We start from the raw sequence: 20,246 nt of genomic DNA on the forward strand, positions 1-20,246 counted from the left end.
TCTTTTCCATGCTGGTCTGGTATGGCAGCACCACCAGCCAAAATAAGCAGCCATTGCAGACGGTGGTAGACAGGGCCTCTAAACTTATTGGCCAAAGTCTGCCCACCTTAGCCTCACATTACGACACCAGAATTGCCAGGAAAGCCAAGAATATCACCTCTGACCCCACACATCCAGCACACCATCTATCCACTCTTCTACCGTCAGGGAGAAGGTACCACAGCATCCCAAGCAATAGCTCACGTTTTAGGGACAATACCTGCCCACAAGCCATCCGCCACTTGAATGCACTAGCACTTTTCAGCTGCTCCACTATGGTATCTGGCCTTCCTACCTCTTTAGCTTATTTTGCACAATGTAATTGCAATTGTTTTCTGTACAACCAATGCACTTTTAAATGTGTTCATTGCACTTCAATGTTTTTGGATGTGTCAATCCCAGTTATTTATGTGCACCCTTGGTTCTCTGTCATGCCCCTCCCCCCCTAGTTTTGTTTTGTATAGTTGTCTAGTTGAATTTGTGGGCACACCTAAATACATACGTAGCAACTGTATTTCTACAATGTTGAAACGGCTAAATAAACTTGAAACATGAAAGTCACACATGAAAACAAATATGTAAGTAAGTGGGCTAAGTAAATATTATTTATTGAATTGAAAGCCCATCTGCGAAACTCCCAGTCATTGGACACAGCACTGCACAGGACACAGTGCTCACACTGCATACAATGAAATTGCATTTCTGCCTCACCTGTGAAAGGGCGTAACCCCCAACAGCGCACCATGGGAGCAGTGTGGCGGGACAGTAGCATGCTCAGGGTGCCTCAGTCATGGAGGAGGATGAGGGTAGAGCACTGTTGGGTCGGGAGTCGAAACGGCAACCTTTGAGCTACAACTGTAAACATAACAGTACAGTATAATATTTATAAGGCAGATTTAAAACAGTGCAAACCGACCAAAGTGTCTTCGATAAAACAATAGTATAATAAGCAATGAAAACATACAGCAGTCGCAGGCCATTGCTTTACTGTGGCCACCGTTTTCAACACAAACCTGTGTCAAAGACGTCCAACATGAAATTGTCCTCCAGAGCCAATGGATACTTTTGCCTACTGTAACTTTCAAAAACATGATTTTCAATATTTTGAACAGCCACAATATTTTGACAGCCAAGCCAAAAAAAAAAATGAAATAAAATCACATTTTTTTGCAGTAACGGTAAGCAAAAGTATCCGTTGCACTGAAGGACAATTTCATGTTGGACTTCTTTGACCCACCTGTGGAAGCTGTCAGCATAAAGCCAGGTTGGCTCACCTCACAGGGCCCCACAGTCCTCTACAACCCCACGGCAATGTACCGGAACATGATAAACATCCTTAACACCAACCTCTCCAGAGAGGATGGAGTCAAACGCTGCCTCTTTATCTTCTGAATTCTGGGCTTGATGTCCCACCACAGTCTGTTTAGTGCTTTGATGATCAATGGGAGAACTCTGGCAGTTTTCTCATTCTTATTCTCATGCCGTCCACTGACTCACAGGGTCTCATCCAAGACACAAAGGCAAGATCCATTTGGAATGCAGTTATGATTGTCTATATACCTTCAGCTGGGGAGATGGGGGCGGCGTGACAGGAATGACTGAAAGGAAAATTATATACTCGGTGCTATGTCATTGTAAAGACAAGTGCAAGTCACAGCTGAAGAACCTCTTTCAATACATTACTGAGGGTGGGGGGTGGCGGGGGGGTTAAAAGGGATTTCTGGAAATGTTTTCTATAAGAAATTGTGGATTGCAACGAAAATGCCAAAGATTCAAAGGTGTGAATGATGATGATTGCAGTTTGATGCTGCCGTGGTGGTGACAATCGGCTCTGAGTGAAACAGTGTAGCAGTTGATGGGCTGGAACGCCGCACTTTTTGTCACCAGCTTGATATGAATGGAAAGCTGCAGAAAACCTGTTGTCCTGAAATATGTATTGGAATGGCTGAGGTCAGCGCAAGCCTACTCTTCACACATAGAATAATGTAACTTTGCTTTGTACCCATTGGAATTACCCCCCCCCCCCAAAAAAAATAAAAAAAACCAACAACAAACAAACAAACAAACAAACACATTCATGGAAAATAGATTGAATAATTTTCATGATTTTTGTCAAGTGTGTAGGCCTATGCGAATTATGTGTAACTCATCATGTGTTAGGAGGACATGGTGCCCAAAATGTAAAATGTAAATGTCCTGCTTGAATATTCATTTGTACTCACTATTGTGCAAATTGGCTTCATGATGACTGAGCATGGTTGCTGTTTGTAGTTTGAGTGAGTGTTGTCTCACACTTGTAAGACTGTCATGTGTTGAATACAATTTGGCAAATATGGCAGAAATCAAATTACTCTACAATGATTTCCAGGACACATAATGTTGACACAATGCTAACAAAACAACTGCATGCATGTGTGTACAGAAACTTTCCATTACTTGACTGTGGGGAAATAATGTGGACTCATTAATAAGAGCCCAGAGCTGTGAATATTGCATTGGGCTTGGGATGGTACTGAGGGAATAAGTAATGCCGCATTTTCCCCTCCTAGTGAATTTCCATAGGAATCAAAGACAAGGCACTCCTCTCTGCTCCTGCTCACACATTCATTTGGGTAGTACTTATTTTTCTTCCAAGGACTCTCTTTCTGCTGTGGCTTTCGACCAGAATAGTGGTAATATGTCTAATCTTCACATTCTTACGTTAACATCTGCATTGAACCAGGAACTGAAATAACAGGTGGGCTAGCTGGATTTGTCACTCATAGATTCTCTTGCAAACGGCTTAGTATTTCCTCTGGCTTCTTAGGCCAAAGTCACTCAGAAGAAAATAGTTTATTAAAAGGAGAAGGCAGTTTGATTGCACTGGCGCTATTTAATTTAATGACACTGTTTTTCCTGCATATACACTGTTTGGATGAGAAACAGCAAGGCATCCAAATAGATGGATGATTAATTGTGGTTGATGGCCTGACAAAAAAAATAATAATTTGAACACATCCAAATTAATTCTGTCATTTTATCTGTTTTGCTCTAATTTTCCTGGCACCATCTGTGAAAAATTGCAGTTCAGTGACAGGATAAGTCATTTTTAATCTCTCCAAGATATAGAAACGCCTTGAATTTTCTACTGTACCACTATTGTGCACTCTCAAATGGATCAGATGATAAAATCAGCATTAGTTTCCACCCAGTGTCTCTTCCCCTATCAAAGTCCTGAAAAGATTAGCTGCAACGAGTGTAAGCTACTCTGAAGATACTGACACAGTTGAGGCAACCCCCCTTTCGAAAAACGTGGAGTGAAACCTCTCATCACTTTTTCTTTTTTTTTTTAGCCATGAGGAGACGTGGGAGATGATTCAGAGATCTTGTCGTGACTTCTTGCTTATCTTTTAACACGTGCCTCCTTTCGCGCTGGCATGGAGGACTGCATGGCTGGGAGGCCAATGAGGTTGGATAATTCATGAGTGTGTGCTTCAAAACGCGTTGTGTGACAACTGATAACACAACACTAGCCCTCCCCTCCTCTAAAACCCATGGGATGGGTTTCTGCTGCACTGCCTTTGACAGAACAATCAGAAAGTTTTAAGTGTGTGTAATGTTTCCAGTTTAGTGGTGACACAATGCTTTATTTCATGATCAGTAGAGTAGACTCAGCCTGGTTTATACCAAACTATAGCAAAAGATGAATGTCCGCAACACTGTTAATGTGCGACATTTCGGACTTCAGGCCTTCTTCAAGTACAACAGCGAACAGGTGTAGAGGGTGTGGTATAAATACCTGGGAGGAGGTGGGGGGTGCGGGATGGGGAGGTGTGTCTAATACAAAATGTGAAGGGTAGGACCTATACAAAGTGGGCTCCAGACTATCCAGACCAGGGGTCCCCAACCTTTCTAGGTCTGAGGGCTACCAGGGGCTACTTAGGGCTACCCGAGGGCTACTTTTGTTCAAAATCCTCTACTGATGCACTGGCATCATTCTCAAATCACACTGTTGACTGATAATTTGTTTATAGGTTGTAAAGAATAAATAATCTCATATTTAAATCAAGAAAAGCATTAACTGTGACTAAAATCTGGTAGTCGTCACTGTTTATTAACATCCTTGGTGGGCACCTCAGAAGCTCCTGGAGGGCTACCTGGCGCCCGCGGGCACAACGTTGGTGACACCTGATCCAGACTATCACAGAAGTTAAACAGTTTGGAGACCAGCTACGGTACATCATTTCTCATAGGGAAGGTGTTTGTGATTGCCCGTAGCTGTTTCGACATTAGGATGTTATGAATGTATAATTTGCTGTAAGTAGCCCATAGCCAATCGTGTTAGATGTAGTCAAGCAAACTTAAAGCGTCTTGTTTTTTTTGTCAAGTTGTAGTCCTCATCACCTTTCCACCCCTCCCCCCTCTCTGATTGGCTCCCTACCTCAGGATAGCGCATTGGCACTGGCATCCATCCATGCTGTATTTCAGATTGGAAAAATTATGCAAAGCAGGATGAGATTTCCTATAGGCTAGAGTTGACAAGGGTGTAGCCTCTTTGTGCAGATAGTCCTGCCGGCTGAGTAGACTAAACTGTACCATGACAACATTGCTATGACATTTTCAAGAGACTTAAGTGACAGATTAACACGTGATCATTCCAATTTTTGTAACAATAAGGCTCATAGTACCTCAGTTCCTCCCAGCTCAGCTGTACCAATCATACGTAATACCCAATTGGACAAATGAAGATTAGTAAAGCTTCATGCCTTTACTGTAAGCCGATTCTGAGCTCAACTGTTGCTAGTCCCTTAAATTACTGCTATTACTGTAGGGTTTGAATTGTTCCTTAAGGTAGACATATAACGAAGCATGGCTGCCAACCCATTCAACCTTAGAATGAAGGGATTTATTCTGTCAATAATTACATTCTCACAGATAATCCTAATGAATATTGTCAGCGAAATTTTCTTTTTTTTTTAACTTTGAGAAAGGGTCCACATTGCGGATCATGTATAATTAATGGCGCGGCCCATTTTCAATTAAAGGCCCGCTGATTTCATTACGGCCTCTATCAGTTATTGTCATTGTGTCATGACAGTGGCCCGGCGCTGAAAGAGCAGGGGTGGCGAAGGCAAACTAAGTCAAATGCGGGTTGACAGCACACTCAGCCGGGGATATTCTTTCATTTAATGAAAGCGGCCTTGGACAGTCAGCCTTGAAGTGAAGCCATAGATATACTGAATAAACTCCAGAGAGCTCTCTGTGATGCCCGCTATCTCACTGGGCTTAGTTCATTAATCTAGGTTCTGACCGGCGGGGTATCACTGAAGAGATACGCAGTGTTGGTGGCGGGACTGAGTATGCCTGGATGTCCGGCTGTGCTATTTCCCCCCCCCCCCCCCCCCCCCCCCAAATCACTGATATTTGAAAAGGATGCTGTGTTTCAGCTGATACTGGTTCTGGTTCTCATTCCTGCTCACTGAAGCTTGAAATGCACATCATCATATTTCATGCTGTAATGATTTTAATGAAGAAGAAAAAAAAACTGCCCATTTCAATCAAAAAGTATTTGTCATTTAATTCTTTATCACACAAACATCCACATTTGTTCCAGTGTCTGACTGATTGCCTGTTAGATTAAAAAAATAACCAGAGATTGCGAGGAGGTAAATGAACACTCAGAAAGTTTCTACTTCTGGGATAGTATGAATGTTAATGCAATTTCAACAAAAAAAGGTTCTCAAAAACCTCCAAATCTCCTCATGGTCTGACCTGTTACTGTAATCAATATTCATTCAAAGCATAAAGAATTTTCACATCACAGTATTTCCCCAAACCTCAGTTTTGGTGGTTTAATCTTATTAAATAAGTGGTTCAGTAGTAGAGTAACTTCTTTATTGATCCCCAGGGGGGATTAAGGTTCGATGCACACATATGAATAGTTAACAACATATACACGTATAGTGGCTTCAACCATTAGTCTCAATTTAAAGTAATGAAGAACCCTTCATTCTCTTTGATTAAATTAATCCAAACTATTGGCACAACACTACAAGGATGGAAATATTGAAGAGGAGAAAAGACTGATGTCTTATGTTTAATGATGTGATACATAAATGAAGAACCCTTTACTTAATAATATATAATTAATCCAAACTGATGGATTTATAAGAACAAGAGGATATGAATACTCCTGTGTTATGGTCAATGATGTGATATTTGTTGGAAACTGATGCAGTGTTCTCTCTCTCTCTCTCTCTCTCTCTCTCTCTCTCTCTCTCTCTCTCTCTCTCTCTCTCTCTCTCTCTCTCTCTCTCTCTCTCTCTCTCTCTCTCTCTCTCTCTCTCTCTCTCTCTGCAGATGTGTCTGTGAGCCTGCTCTCCCTAGTGGTGACGGCCTGTGGCTTGGCCCTGTTTGGCGTCTCCCTCTTCGTCTCCTGGAAGCTCTGCTGGATACCATGGCGGGAGCGCGGCCTGACCTCCCCGGTCATCAAGGAGAGCCACCCGGAGCCTCCGCTCCAGCCGCAGTCTATCTACACCGAGGTGGACGCCGCGCTCGACAGGCGGGAGTGCGCACGCGGCTCGGTAGTGAAGGTGACCACGCCGACACCATCGCTGCCGCCTGCCGCTGCCACAGTAACGGCTACAGCTCCACCTGCTGCTGCCACGGCAACTACCCCTGCTGCCACGGCTGCCACGGCAGGGACTCCGTTGGTGCCGTCTGTGCCCTCGTCTCCGCCCCCCGTCACCACGCCCACAGCCACGGCGGAGGCGGCCATGAAGATCAGCCACACCTCGCCTGACATCCCGCTGGAGGTGCAATGCAAGAGCCGGCAGAACTCCATCCACGGGGGCACCCTGCGCATGCAGAGGCAGATCACCGACCCCAACTCCGCCTCGGTGCGCTCCGCCGCCTCACACAGCGAGATCGGGTAAGTGTTGCGCCAATACCTTTTTTTAATTGTTTGTATGCTTTTGGGCTGATTTGTCTTTAGTTCTGGGGTGGAGAACCTATGTCTCGAGGGTCATATGCGGCCCTTGAAGACGTTTTATCCAGCCCTCGACATAATTTTAATGTTATGCGGCTTCACATGAAATATGGCATATTTTGAAAAGGAATCTTAGAAATTCCATTTGCAATACAATTAAGCTATATTCAGGGGACCTAGAGAAGTTGGGGTCTGTTGTAAAGTTGACTGCCTTCAATATAGGCCTAAAGTGCAGGGGAAATCCTGGTTTGTGTTCATAGTATGGCCCTTGGAGGACTTTTACGGCCCTTGGAGCAATTTGAAGTGGCCCTTTGAATGAAAAAGGTTCCCCATTCCTGCTTCACTTGATAGGAAAGTGAAGAACGTGACAGCAAATTATTGCGAGAGAGAGAGATTGGATAGTGTTGGATGGAGATTGGAGAGTGGAAATGACCCAGCCTGGGTTAAAAACTAGCCCTATTGGCAGTATAGCTATTCATGATATGGTGTACATACAGTAGTGTGCCATGGCACCACTCAGCAGCCCCACTGTCTTCCAGTATGTCAGAATGTGATTTTATGAGATGACCTGGATTGTGTGCACTTATATCAGAGAGAGTAGAGAGAGAGAGGTTCCATTGGCCCATTGTTTCCTGGTTTTATTATTGCAAGGGGGTTGAATCCCGTTTTAGGCAGACCTAGGCAGACCTAAGGACTGTTCTATTCAATGCTAGGAGTATTATGACACAGCCCTTTAGGCAGACCGGAACCTGGTCATGTTAGGTGCCCATAGCAACCTATTACATTGGCATATCTCTATACTTAAAGAATCTCTACTTATACAGTAGGAACCAGTCACACCTTCTCATTCACCGAGAGGAATTGAAGTCCTCTGTAAGAGCGAACGTGGAACCAATCTGATGTCATGAACCTACTTCCGACAATGTTTTTGCAATCCTGTCCATATGTACAGTATGAGAGCATGCTTCAGAGAGCAGAATAATGACAATGGGTTTTGTATTTTATGTCATCTTGTATTTCATGACATTTGACTCACTATGTAGTATTTGTATGCAGTGTCCTCAAAATATGTTTTGATGCACGCAGGATGGGTCTCCAAAAACAAAGCAAATGTGCATTGTAGAGACCAGATAGCTAGAAAAAGACAAATTGCAACTTAGCCTACCTGTCACTGTCAGTTACCCATGTGGCTTGAGGCTTTGAGGTGCACACCGTGCTCATTGCGAAAAGGGTGCATAATGATAACCTGCCATTGCATAATACGTATCTCATGGGAATACGTTGCTAAAATGTAAGGACGCCTGCGCTTTTCAAAAGCAGCAAATCCCTATTTCAACCTCTTGCTTTTGTCATACTCCAGGCAAGGACAGAACCGATAGAAGCAATGAAGGGAGCAATGAAGGGAGTTTTAGCAAAAGACAAGATTTTAAAGGAAAAAGGCTGCTAGCACTGCATTAAAGATGTTTAAAAATACCCCTCCCCATGCCTCACGGATATGCCACAGTAATGACTTGAATATCTTTCAGCTCACTTGGTCGTGCCTCCTAACCACATTCCTTTATACTGCTGAATTGAAAAGCAGAATAGGAAAAGTACCATCATTACTCTACGATACAATTTAAGTTATGTGTCATTATAACAATATGTAGAGAGGCTGCTTATCCAGGCCAATCCCACATACAGTAGCCTACTAACCGACTTCTCAGTAGGTGGGCTTAACCTGCATCTATCAAAATGCCTCTGTTTCAAACTACAAACAATAACACCACTCGTTCCAACACCATATTTTTAGTGAAAGAAATGGATTAGAGTTTGCTCATGTTCACTCATGTCAATGAGCACAGTTATGGAACATGCAAAGAATAGGCCTACATTCCGATTTTAACCAGAATGGTGGCAGTATTTGGTTTATGCACGAGTCATGTGAAGTCTATTCATTCTGAATGTGTCATTGTTGTGTCAATGTGTCAAGAATGTTGTTCTTCACATGTGAACGGAGCATTCCGGAACTTAAACAGACTGCTGAAAATATTCCGCTCTAAACTGGAATACTCTGTGCATGTAACTGTGCTCATTGTGTGAACTCCAATGACATAGCAATAGCCTGCTTGGCCAGACCTACCTGATCAGAAAAAAAATGTGCGGCTTAATGGTTGTGCGTTTTTAGCACAGTGGCTCAAATACACAATGGGCTAGGGTTTTTTTGGCCTTTGTTTGAAGATTCAAGGCACCAATGGTGATGCAGACTTTTGGGGATGGAGACTTTTGAGAAATGTAACAAAAATCCTTTCAATTACACTTCCTACTCTACTCTTTTCAGTGAATAGCTGTATTTTCAGTAATTAGCCTGATACTAATTATATACATTTTCACCACAATCATCTACCTGACTGAGCATTTCTGCTAATTACGGTAGAATCAGCAAATTTTGCAAACACAGCTTTTGAGTTATAGGCCTACACGTTTACTCTTTTTACTCTCTGAAGCCTCTTCTGCTTGTACTCTTTTGCTGGTAGATTTGAGCTGTGCTTTTGATATTGATCGTGTTGTGTGAGGAGATTACAAGGTTCAGGATAAGCACACTGCAGATTTGTGTCCATCATAGTGCAGTGCTGGTTGAGAGAGAGAAAAATGCAGGTCATTTAAGGGGCTATGCCCATGGGCCACTGGCTTGCTGTAATTTAATGTAATGCATGTGCATGTAAATGCATCATGCTGTAGTTATGCAAGTTTCCAATACTTAAGTCCTCAATATACAATAGAGTGTATACTATGCACGTGAATCCAAGCACAACTTGAAAGTAATTGTGTTAGAACAGCCAGCTATTTATAAACACACACCAGATAAAAGGACTTGCATGAGAAGCAAGTGACTACACACAGACACACAAACTTGACACAGAATGGGCATAGAAACTCATTTCTCAGCCCATGGGAAGCATTTGTCACAATCTTGCTGAGATTATCTCCAGGTCAGAAGTGTGTTCGCTGAGCCATGCTTGTTGTGTGTGGGCTTTTGTCAAACTCGTCACGCCTCGGTGCTGCAAACTCTTGAAGCTGTAAGTTTATGCGAACATGTGGATGGGAGAGGGGGGGGGGTTGGCAAATGGCTCTTGGGTCCAATGTTCCAAGCCCAGTATTTCTCTCCACTCTCTCGCTGAATCAGCCCCATGCAGATCAAATGTGCACAGTGAGCAGAACTCATTTTAAAACATCCCATGCCCACACCACACCACTGCCCATATCAATCAGCTATGATTTCAAACTTCCTCCTTGCCATCAGTGTTCCCTTTCATTTTACCTTCTGTGGTGTCACTTAAGTCAGACTCTGCCACTTAAAGATTCCACAGCACAGCACGGCAGGCGCTTCTGACAGACAGATGTGAGTGCTCTCACCTAAGACAGATGAGATGCATTCATCCGCAAAATGAACAGGAGGTTTGATGTGGTGACTTCTCACCTCTCCAAATCTTCTCTCATCTTCCTGTACACACACACGCACACGCACATGCACACGCACGCGCACACACACACACACAGACACACAGACACACAGACACACACACAGAGACACACACACACACACACACACACACACACACACACACACACACACACACACACACACACACACACACACACACACACACACACACACACACACACACACACACACACACACACATGCACACACACACATTCTTTCCCTGCTGCCATCCATCCATCTACACACTCATCCATCTAGCCACTCATCTGTGTAGCCATTTAACTTCCCTCTCTCCTCACGTGTTCCCTCTCCTCTCTTCCTTTCCCCATGGGCAAAAAAAGGACTAATTCGATTCGGCGTCAGATGAACCTGTCCAACCCGGACTTCAACGTGGCTCAGTTCCAGCGTCAGGAGTCCCTGACCGGCATGAGCCTGGGCCGCCTGAAGCCCGAGCTCTACAAACAGCGCTCCCTAGAGGGCGACGAGGGTCGCAGCAGCAGAGGCGGTGGCTGCGGACGCCTGATCTTCATCCTCAAGTTCGACTGCGACCTCGAGCAGCTCATCGTCAAGATCCACCGCGCGGAGGACCTGCCGGCCAAGGACTTCTCGGGCACGTCCGACCCCTACGTGAAGATCTACCTGTTGCCCGAACGCAAGACCAAGCACCAGACCAAGGTGCACCGCAAGACTCTGAACCCCATTTTCGACGAGGTCTTCCTGTTCCCCGTGGCCTACGCGGAGCTGCCCACGCGGAAGCTGCACTTCAGCGTCTACGACTTTGACCGCTTCTCCCGACACGACATCATTGGTCAGGTGGTGGTGGACAATTTCCTGGATCTGGCCGACTTTCCCCGGGAGACCAAGCTCTGCAGAGAGATACAGTATGTCTCCTCGGTGAGTAATACTCTACTATACTAGTCATAGGCGTGCACAGATAGCCTAGGGATGAGGTGGTGCTAAAGCACCTGCCCCTTTGCCCTACTGGACAAAAAGTGCCCTTTTTGAAAGTTCCTCTTTTGGATTTTTTTGTCACAATATACTGTGGTCCATGTTGACATGATCATCTAAAAATGCTTGATGGTCAGAAGCATATGACAATAATGTCCAGATAGCATACATACTGGATATAGCCTGTATAACCTAAGGCAGCTGGAAGTTACACATGCCCCCGACCACCCTCAAGCACCCGCCCCTCAAAGTGTCTGTGCACGCCATTAACTACAGTACAACACTTGCAACATCACACTTGGGAACCACCATCAGCACACTCAGCATTAGGCTGTTTGCCACGTTTACTGACACACCATTGCTGAAATCTGTTGAGCAAGGAAGCAATAGCTGTAAGGTATTAGATACAGTTACAGTAGGCCTAAGGAGAATCGTTTTTTTTTTTTTAATTTACATTTGTGCTACACTATACCTACAGTATAAAACATTTGTTTTAATATACGTACAGTATATCGCTACAAAATGAATTATTCCCAGAGATTTTGTCATTTGATTTTGTGCGTTTGTTGCATACAATAATAGTCTTGTCAGCCCAAGTTTCTGAGGTCTTTCTGGGGAGCATTGAGTAGGTCCTAAGGGAGGGGCCATTAATTCCCTCTCTCTGTGCTGTGTAGAGCACGGGAACAGGCTGTGGGTGTTAGCGTTAGCGATAATGATGTAAAGTAATGGAAAGACTGCGGACACCCCGCTGCCAGTGCAGCGGCACGCTGTATTAAGCAAAGGCTTTACACTAATGAGACGAAAATATTGACAAGGCTGGTCCTGGTTACAATGCAAATGCTTAGGAGCAAGCACAGTCACCATGGTGATCATTGTGGAGGAAGCTACTGCGTGTGTGTGTATGTGTGCGTGTGTGTGCATGTGTGTGTGTGCGTGTGTGTGCATGGCTCCCTCCCCCCACACATTGCTACATACTCTCTTCTGTAGAATCCTCACTCCGCTAAGTCCTCATCACCCACATTTTTTCTCTTAGTGTCGTCGCTTTAGGTCCCGTATCCATTGATGAATGTTCACCTGCCTTTTTACTTCCTCCCACATGCTTTGGGTGTCTTTCTTCTATACTGTATTTTATTCCAAAGATGGTTTTCACTGTTTCACTCAGAAGGAAGTAAAGTGTCTCTTGTGTGTTGAGATGCCTTCTCATTATCCAGAGAAGTTTGAAAGGTCTGTGTATTTTTTTTATATTTTAAAACCACCCTCCCTTCCGCTGTGTACCATTCAAGACATTCAAGGGAGTCAAGTACAGCAGATACTCCCCCACCTCTCTCCCAGGATGGTGTTCAGGGTTGCCAGATGAGGCTGATGATTTCCAGCCCCAAAAATGGTCATAACCCGCCTAGAAGCACAAAATCCCGCCCAATTCTATTGATTTCTATGGCAAAAATTGGGCAGGTTTTTCTGCTAAATGCCATTTTTACCCGCATACAGTCATCCTAAGCAGCCCAATTGGGCGGGAAACAGCCCAATCTGGCAACACTGATGGTGTTCTCAGCTGAAATCAACGCTGATATTATCCATCTTTCTTCACAGCCCCTGGTTGCATTTGGCCTCTGGATGTGATGCATGGTTGGGAAAGAGTTAGATAGATTCAGGTTATGCACCATCCCACCCCACCCCAACCTACCCTAATCCCCCCGTTTCATGATCGGACAAGCCATCCATTTCAAGCCTTTCTCGGAGGGCACAAGTGATGGAGGGATGATTATGGTCGCTTGGTCTCCAGAAGGGGGGAAGGAAGGAAGCCAATAACAAGGGGGTAATAGGGGTGAAAAGCCAGCTGGCCACGAGGCACAGGGCATAAGGACCGGACCCCAAAAAACTCCCAGTGACTTTCCCCCCCCCCTTTTTGCAACCGCTACTTTGTACTGTAACTTATCAGGGATTTGTGAGCTTTGTTTTGCCATTTCCTCAGTCTCTGGGCAACTGATTTACTATGCAGCATGCCACATACCAGGTTGTTGTTGGCTATAAAAGATATACTGTAAATGAAGCTCCCCAAGGAATTAAACAGAGCTCATAGTGTAGCCAAGATCCTGTAGGCTCTTACTGCAGATGGGGTCACCGGCAGGCCTATTCACTATTTGCTGAAAATACCCAGCTACATCATGACAACATTGCTATGACAGTACCGAGAGCCTTAAGTAACAGATTAAGACATTGCCATTACAATTTTGGTGACAGTAAGATTATAACATAGGCTCTGCGCTAAGGGGTTAACCTCTCTCTCTGTTAGGTCTTGTGAGGCCACCGATACATTGATTACGTTCCATAGCTCATTAAATATGGCACTGGCTGGTATTCATCAGCTCTCCTTTCAGCATTTGTGTTTAAGGACGGAGAATTAATTTCAGACACCCAAGCAGTCCTTTTTGGTGTCGATGCAGATCCAATACATCAGCAGCAGAGTCTCACTAATGAAGACGGTAGTCCTCTTGCGCTGAGACAATGATAATGAGACCCTTCCTTGTGTTGTGGGCCATCAATCCATTTCTGTGGTTCTGGCATCTATATATTTGCAGCCACAGAGGCCGCATAGTCACTCCATGGGGAGCATTCATAAAATCACTCCAATCCCTTCTGCCAGGTTTAGTAATCTGCCCCAAATGACAGCAATTAATAAGGAGATGCGGAATCTGTATTTATTGATGAGCTATTATGAGCTGGTATTCACTTAACAAGGGCTTAATTGAAGCTGTAGAAGAATGGCTAGTCCATTCAACACTTCCATTTGACATGTCCACAGCCAGAAGTGAAAGCTAATGCATCTGAGATGGTCTCTCCTATTATGTAATGAGTGTACTTTATTAGACAGATTGTGATTGTGGTATTTAGGCCAGAGAAGACAGATGGTACAGTATCAGTTGAGAATTTGTAGGTAAATGAAGACTACAAGTAGGGATTGATAAAGTGAGTGTTAAGTAGAGCTATCACTGTTGTAAAGTACATGCACATTTCTTATGAACGATTCTATGTGAACGATTTTGATATCTGGACTAATATGTATGGTGAATTCAGGTAAACTGGGCCACTTTTTTGCATAGCCTATAAGTGAATTGCCCAAAGTGGTAGCCTGATAAGCCAGCCTAAATGTGAGAGTGGATATGTAATTTAGTCTGGCCCCGATGAACACTGATAGCTTTGGCTGGGCCTGTGACAAAATCATTGGAAAGGGCCCACCCATCAATACAATGTAATGAGGAACTAATTCTGGGCCCCAACCTCTGCCTGGGCCCGGGACAAGAGACCCATTTGTCCCCCAAAAAATGTTGGCGTCCAGTGGGTGGCGCTGGTTTACTAGGCTACCAAAGTGGCCCAATTTACTAGCCTGGTGAACCAGCGCCACCCGCTGGACGGCAAAATGTTTTGTCTACGGGTGGGTCTGGCCTCGCATAATGATTCAATGAAGCCAGAATGCCATGAATCTGGCAAACCAATTACAACGCAGAGATGTGTTTTGAATCAAAGCGGGCAGGGTTTTGAGGGAAGGTTGTTCTCATCAACAATCTTCGGATGTATTATGCATCGAGGCCAGACTAAATTAGACATCCACATTTAGTCTGGTTTATCAGGCTACCAATTTACCTGAATTCCCCCATATATCAGATTATGAATTATTTGCCAGACTTCAAATAACACACATAGTCTAGAATAGTAATAGCAATCCTTCAGGCCATGAAAAAAGAGGAATGGCGACTCAAAGGACTTTTGATGACGTAGAGCAGCCTTTTGGCGCTCACACTTTCCTTTTTTTTGCTTCCAATTTAAATCCCTCTCATTATTCCAGACAGCGCATTTGATTGCTGTGTGACAGAGGGGAAGAGTGATTCTCAATCAGCTCCTGATTAATTGGCGGGATAATTAATTCATGTCAGACGTACTTTCACACTTCACCCCGCTGCTGGCGACACGCACACAATAGCTACAACACCACACGCCATCCTCTTTTCCCTCTCCCTGTCCTTTTCTCCCCTCACTCACCCCTCTTTTCCCCTTCTCTCCATCCTGCCAAGCACCCCCCCATAGCGCCTCTTTGACTCCCCTATGTTCGGGCCTTTCATATGGAACAGAGAGAATTTAAATGACTCCTAAGTCCACGGCCGGCCATAATGGAAGCGATCAAACACCAGGGAGACTTGACACACATTACTGAATATTTCATGGGAACCTGCCAAAGGTGTCTGGCCGGCCTACATGCCAAACGGTGATAAGATGTTATCCTTCATCCTGATAGCCCCTAAATGCCAAGGTTGAACTGACCTTTGTCATACTGTGGCGTACGTACTAAAAGTTTCTGGAGGACACTAATTAGGCACTATCTACCTATCGCCAGTCTTCGTTTGTTCAAAGGATGAGTTTGACTTGTGTGTGAGTCATTCTCTGTCGGCATCAGTTCTTGAAGTCTATACCATTGCGTCAGTCCTTACTACGCCCATACCAGTAGATATTATCCCATTAAATAAGAAGAATATCAGAGTTCCTGCGACTGTCTGAAACTAAATTCCATTTCCATTTCAGATGTCAAGCACAAATGTGATTTGGTCTAGGGGAGGACTATAGGGAAAATGTCTTTACTCGATGACAACCTTACTTGGAAAAAAGTGTACATCATCAAAAATTGCAACATAACTCCAGAGTAAAATAAACATTCGAATATAGATTAAGTATGACAGTATAGTATCTCTCTCGTCATTTTTTTTTTCAAGATGATAGTTTGATTCATTCTTCAGCAGTTTTGTCAGTGGCATCCCTGGTAAACAAGTATTCAGTGCCACCTTTCTAGGATTTCCAATATTGTTTTCGCTGCCAAGAACAAAATTGGTCCCAGTGGACCTCTGCGCTCAAAATGTGATATTACCACATAATGTTCTAATACACCAAGTCTCCAGAGGGGGCAACAGGGAATGAAGGGATAAGACGATCTAATCCACCTTTATCCAAAGAGAGCCAGGCCACGTAACGTGCAATAAAACAGTCTGATTATGTGAGTCTTACCTAATACCTCTCGCAGTGTTACAGAAATATTGAGCCGTGATGAAGGGCTTTAAGTACAGGAGCTGACTTTTATCTAATTAGGCGCCGGATTAGTGATTCATCAAGTGACTCAGTCGATGAGTTTAAACCTTCATCCGCACCACCGCAAACAAATCATACTGATGAAGCCTTCCTATTTTCCCCTCCTGTTATTTCAGGGCCTGCAGCAGCCAGAAGGACTCGATCGAATAGATTTCCATGAATATGGATCTCAGCAGGGCCTATGAATTATGTTGTTTGTGGCCCAGGATTTAATTGCATGCATTTCCTCATCTTAAGCATCCCACTGTGGTTTGTGGTGCCTTCATCACTATTCATTTAGAGCAATTACAAACCTCCAGTCTATGCAACTCTGGTCACTGTGGTATTACGCCGGTGTTTATGACTTCTTATACTTGGTCGGTGTGGGGGCTGAACCCTAACTCAGACGTGTGCAGAGACAGATCATATCAAATGTGTATGATGCGTGTGAGACAGACCGTGACAGAAGAAATGGGATTTGCTCTCCTTGAGCTTAGCATGGGAGCTCCCCATATGTATTTGTGATTCATTTCAAAAACTGCAGATTCCTAACGGTGCAATAAGAGCTGCAGAGGCTCAGGATGAACTTGACATTTATGCTGCTTGCTTTTGGACGTATAAATGCCCCTGCCCATGGCAAAGCTAAATGTCACCGTGTGTCCACTCTAACATAGAAACACCTGGACACAAGCTGGTAGCAGGAGATTTCTACATGCGGGTCTCAGCGTACGCTCGAGCCAGGGTTGCCAGAGGAGACTGAGGATGATTTCCAGCCCAAAAATGCTTAAAACCTGGACTTGCGTGCCATCCTACTTCCGCCAAAAGATTGGCTCCGTACTGATGGTAGTATCGTGGGATGGTCAGTAGCGGGCTACTTAAAACCTGCTTAGAGGCACTAAATCCCACCCAATTTGAACTAAATTCTACTGATTTGTATGGTCATCAATTTACCCACAGACCGTCATCCTAAGCAGCCCAATTGGGTGGGAAACCACCCAATCTGGCAACACTGGCGGGAACAGCCTGTTATCAAACCAAGCCAGGTCAAGTCAGCTCTATTGTTAGCTTCTTCATAGGCACATGTCATACAAGGAAATTGAAATGACCTATATCTCTCTAGTCCATGCCAGGATATACAGTACACAGGACTTAGATATACAGACAGACATTAGAATGCAAGATAGGACCAGTAACAGTATGTAGTGAGTAATAATAAAGTCATGAAAAAGTCAAAAATCAACTGAACATTTAACAATATGAATAATAATAATAAAATGTTGGCAATCCATGCATTACTATTTATAGGCAATATTTTACCAATCAATGTGGATGGAATTATATTCAAAGAAATGTGTTAATATAGTTATTTGATGGTTCTAGGCACATATTTGAATGAATAGTCCTTAGAAAATGAATGGTCACAAATTGTTATTTGATGATTTCCATGGGCATATATTCCTCAGACATAAAAGTATCCCAGTCATTTGAAAATATGCGTATCACATATGCAGAATATTTCGATAGGGAATTGAATGTTATCCATTCCAGTATACTCTTTTTGTTGTGCCAGGACACCATTTTCATCTCATATGTGGACTGTTTAAAGTCATGTGACTTTTGTTTGTTTGTATGCTGCTGCTTTGCATATTTCCTTTATATTCAACCGCATTAGCTCCACAGCCTGTAAAAGCTAAACAGCACAGGGGGAAATAGCCTTTCTGACATTCACACAATGTGCTCTACATTATATAAAAAAGTCATTCTGCACTTCGTATTATGTTATTCTTTGTCAGTCACAATTGTACTGTTAAGCAGCCTATAGAGACCTCTGATTCAGTATGCTGAGCGTTTCGCCTGTCTGCCTGTCTGAGATAGACACACACACACACACTGCACAGGCCACTTGCACACAGCCATGTTCCTGTTGTCGCAAGTGAGCTGCAAGAAATATTTTCTTCTTTTAAAAGGCTGCAGTGACCTTTTCTCGACGAGGAGGAGTGTGAAAAAAAATGATAAAAATAAATAAATAAACCAAGTGCAATTGTGGCCGGCATGGTGCAAGAAGCCTGTGGGACTCAACGGGGGTGCGTGGTACAGCGCTAACCCCTCTTATCGGTGCCATAGACCTTGCCGGCCCCCAGCGGCCGAGCTGCAAAGCTATTAGGAAATGATCTGCAAATGTCAGCGAGATACTCCACTCCGACAGAGTGACTGGCTGAGAAGACATGCCACTGGCCCCTGGAGAGGAGAAAGCAAAAAGCGAAAACGTGCTCTGGTGTTGGGCTGCATGGCTCCACACCTGAAACATGGCTGTCTGCTGCTGCTGAGAGCAAAAGAGGATTAGCCGCGTTTAAAACAGCTTGGCTTCCCTTTTTTTGTTGGTCCTCCAAGCAAAGCAGGGTGTGATTCCAGCTATTCCAGGATTCCGTATTATCGAGGATGTATCTGTCTCTCTTTCTCTCTCTCTCTCTCTCTCTCTCTCTCTCTCTCTCTCTCTCTCTCTCTCTCTCTCTCTCTCTCTCTCTCTCTCTCTCTCTCTCTCTCTTTCTACCTCTCTCTCTATCTATCTCTCTCTATCTCTATCTCTCTCTCTCTCTCTCTCTCTCTCTCTCTCTCTTGGTATTTGCTGCAGGAGATATTGAATGCCTGATTCTGGATTAGGCTCAATTCAAAGGCAATTAACACAGGCATGCTTTTTTTCACTCCTCCGCCATCTTGCATTAGGGGTTTTAAGGGGATCGCTGGAAAATGTATTCTACATGTGTGACGAAAGTGTCTGAAAAGAAAGTCTCACATTATCAAGTGAACTATTTTGGGAACACGTGTTAATTGAGCTGTTACTTTCTGCAAGGGAGCTGATGTGTGGTGTTGAGATCTCTTACGCAAATGCAGGAGAAAAAAAGGGGCTGGTCTTGGAAAAAGAAACGTCTGCTTCTCAAAACTCTCACTCACACACTGCAAGCACTCACTCAGGCACACATCTGTCTCTCTCTCTCTCTCTCTCTCTCTCTCTCTCTCTCTCTCTCTCTCTCTCTCTCTCTCTCTCTCTCTCTCTCTCTCTCTCTCTCTCTCTCTCTCTCTCTCTCTCTCTCACACACACACACACACACACACACACACACACACACACACACACACACACACACACACACACACACACACACACACACACACACACACACAGGTGTGCTCCCCTGTAGGAAGGGGAGGAGGAAGGGCCCTGGATGTCACTGTGCCACAGGAAGCATCATCCTGGTTTAGAGAAGATAATCTGCAGGTTTTTCATCGGTTTTATTTTCAAGACGGTTAATGTACCTACTCAGATAGGCATGTCTCTCCCTCCCTCTGGGTGTGTGTGTGTGTGTGCGTGTGCGTGTGCGTGTGTGTGTGTGCGCGCGCTGGTGTGTGAAAGAGATAGAGACAGAGATGTGTGTCTGAGTGAGTGCTTGCAATTATGTGTGTCTTATCCTTGTGTGTGTATCAGTGTGTGTTGCGCCTGTGCAAGAGAGGCAGGTGGGTGGGTGGTGTCAGTTCTTCCTCTTAAAGATAGCGGTCCCTGTCAACACGATTGCCTTTTCTCCTGCATTAAAACACAACATGCAGTCGCCGAGATTAGATCCCCATCCCTGTCGCATCAACCGCTGTTAGACTCTGTGATTTAGCATGGATGGGTTGCCGTCGTGGCGCCGCCTG

The 20,246-nt window shown here is 44.3% G+C and overlaps 1 protein-coding gene across 1 annotated transcript in view; it reads left to right on the forward strand.

The window, feature by feature from the left end:
- Positions 1–20,246, forward strand: part of LOC134439230 (synaptotagmin-9-like) — a 34,208-nt gene that overhangs the window by 4,286 nt on the left and 9,676 nt on the right. Inside the window, exons 2-4 of the mRNA XM_063189128.1 lie at positions 6,379–6,649; positions 6,734–6,949; positions 10,835–11,387. Coding sequence (XP_063045198.1) covers positions 6,379–6,649; positions 6,734–6,949; positions 10,835–11,387 — 1,040 coding nt within the window. The remainder of the gene's footprint in view (positions 1–6,378; positions 6,650–6,733; positions 6,950–10,834; positions 11,388–20,246) is intronic.

This window comes from Engraulis encrasicolus, chromosome 22 (genome assembly GCF_034702125.1).
Source record: "Engraulis encrasicolus isolate BLACKSEA-1 chromosome 22, IST_EnEncr_1.0, whole genome shotgun sequence".
Taxonomy (NCBI): Eukaryota; Metazoa; Chordata; class Actinopteri; order Clupeiformes; family Engraulidae; genus Engraulis; species Engraulis encrasicolus.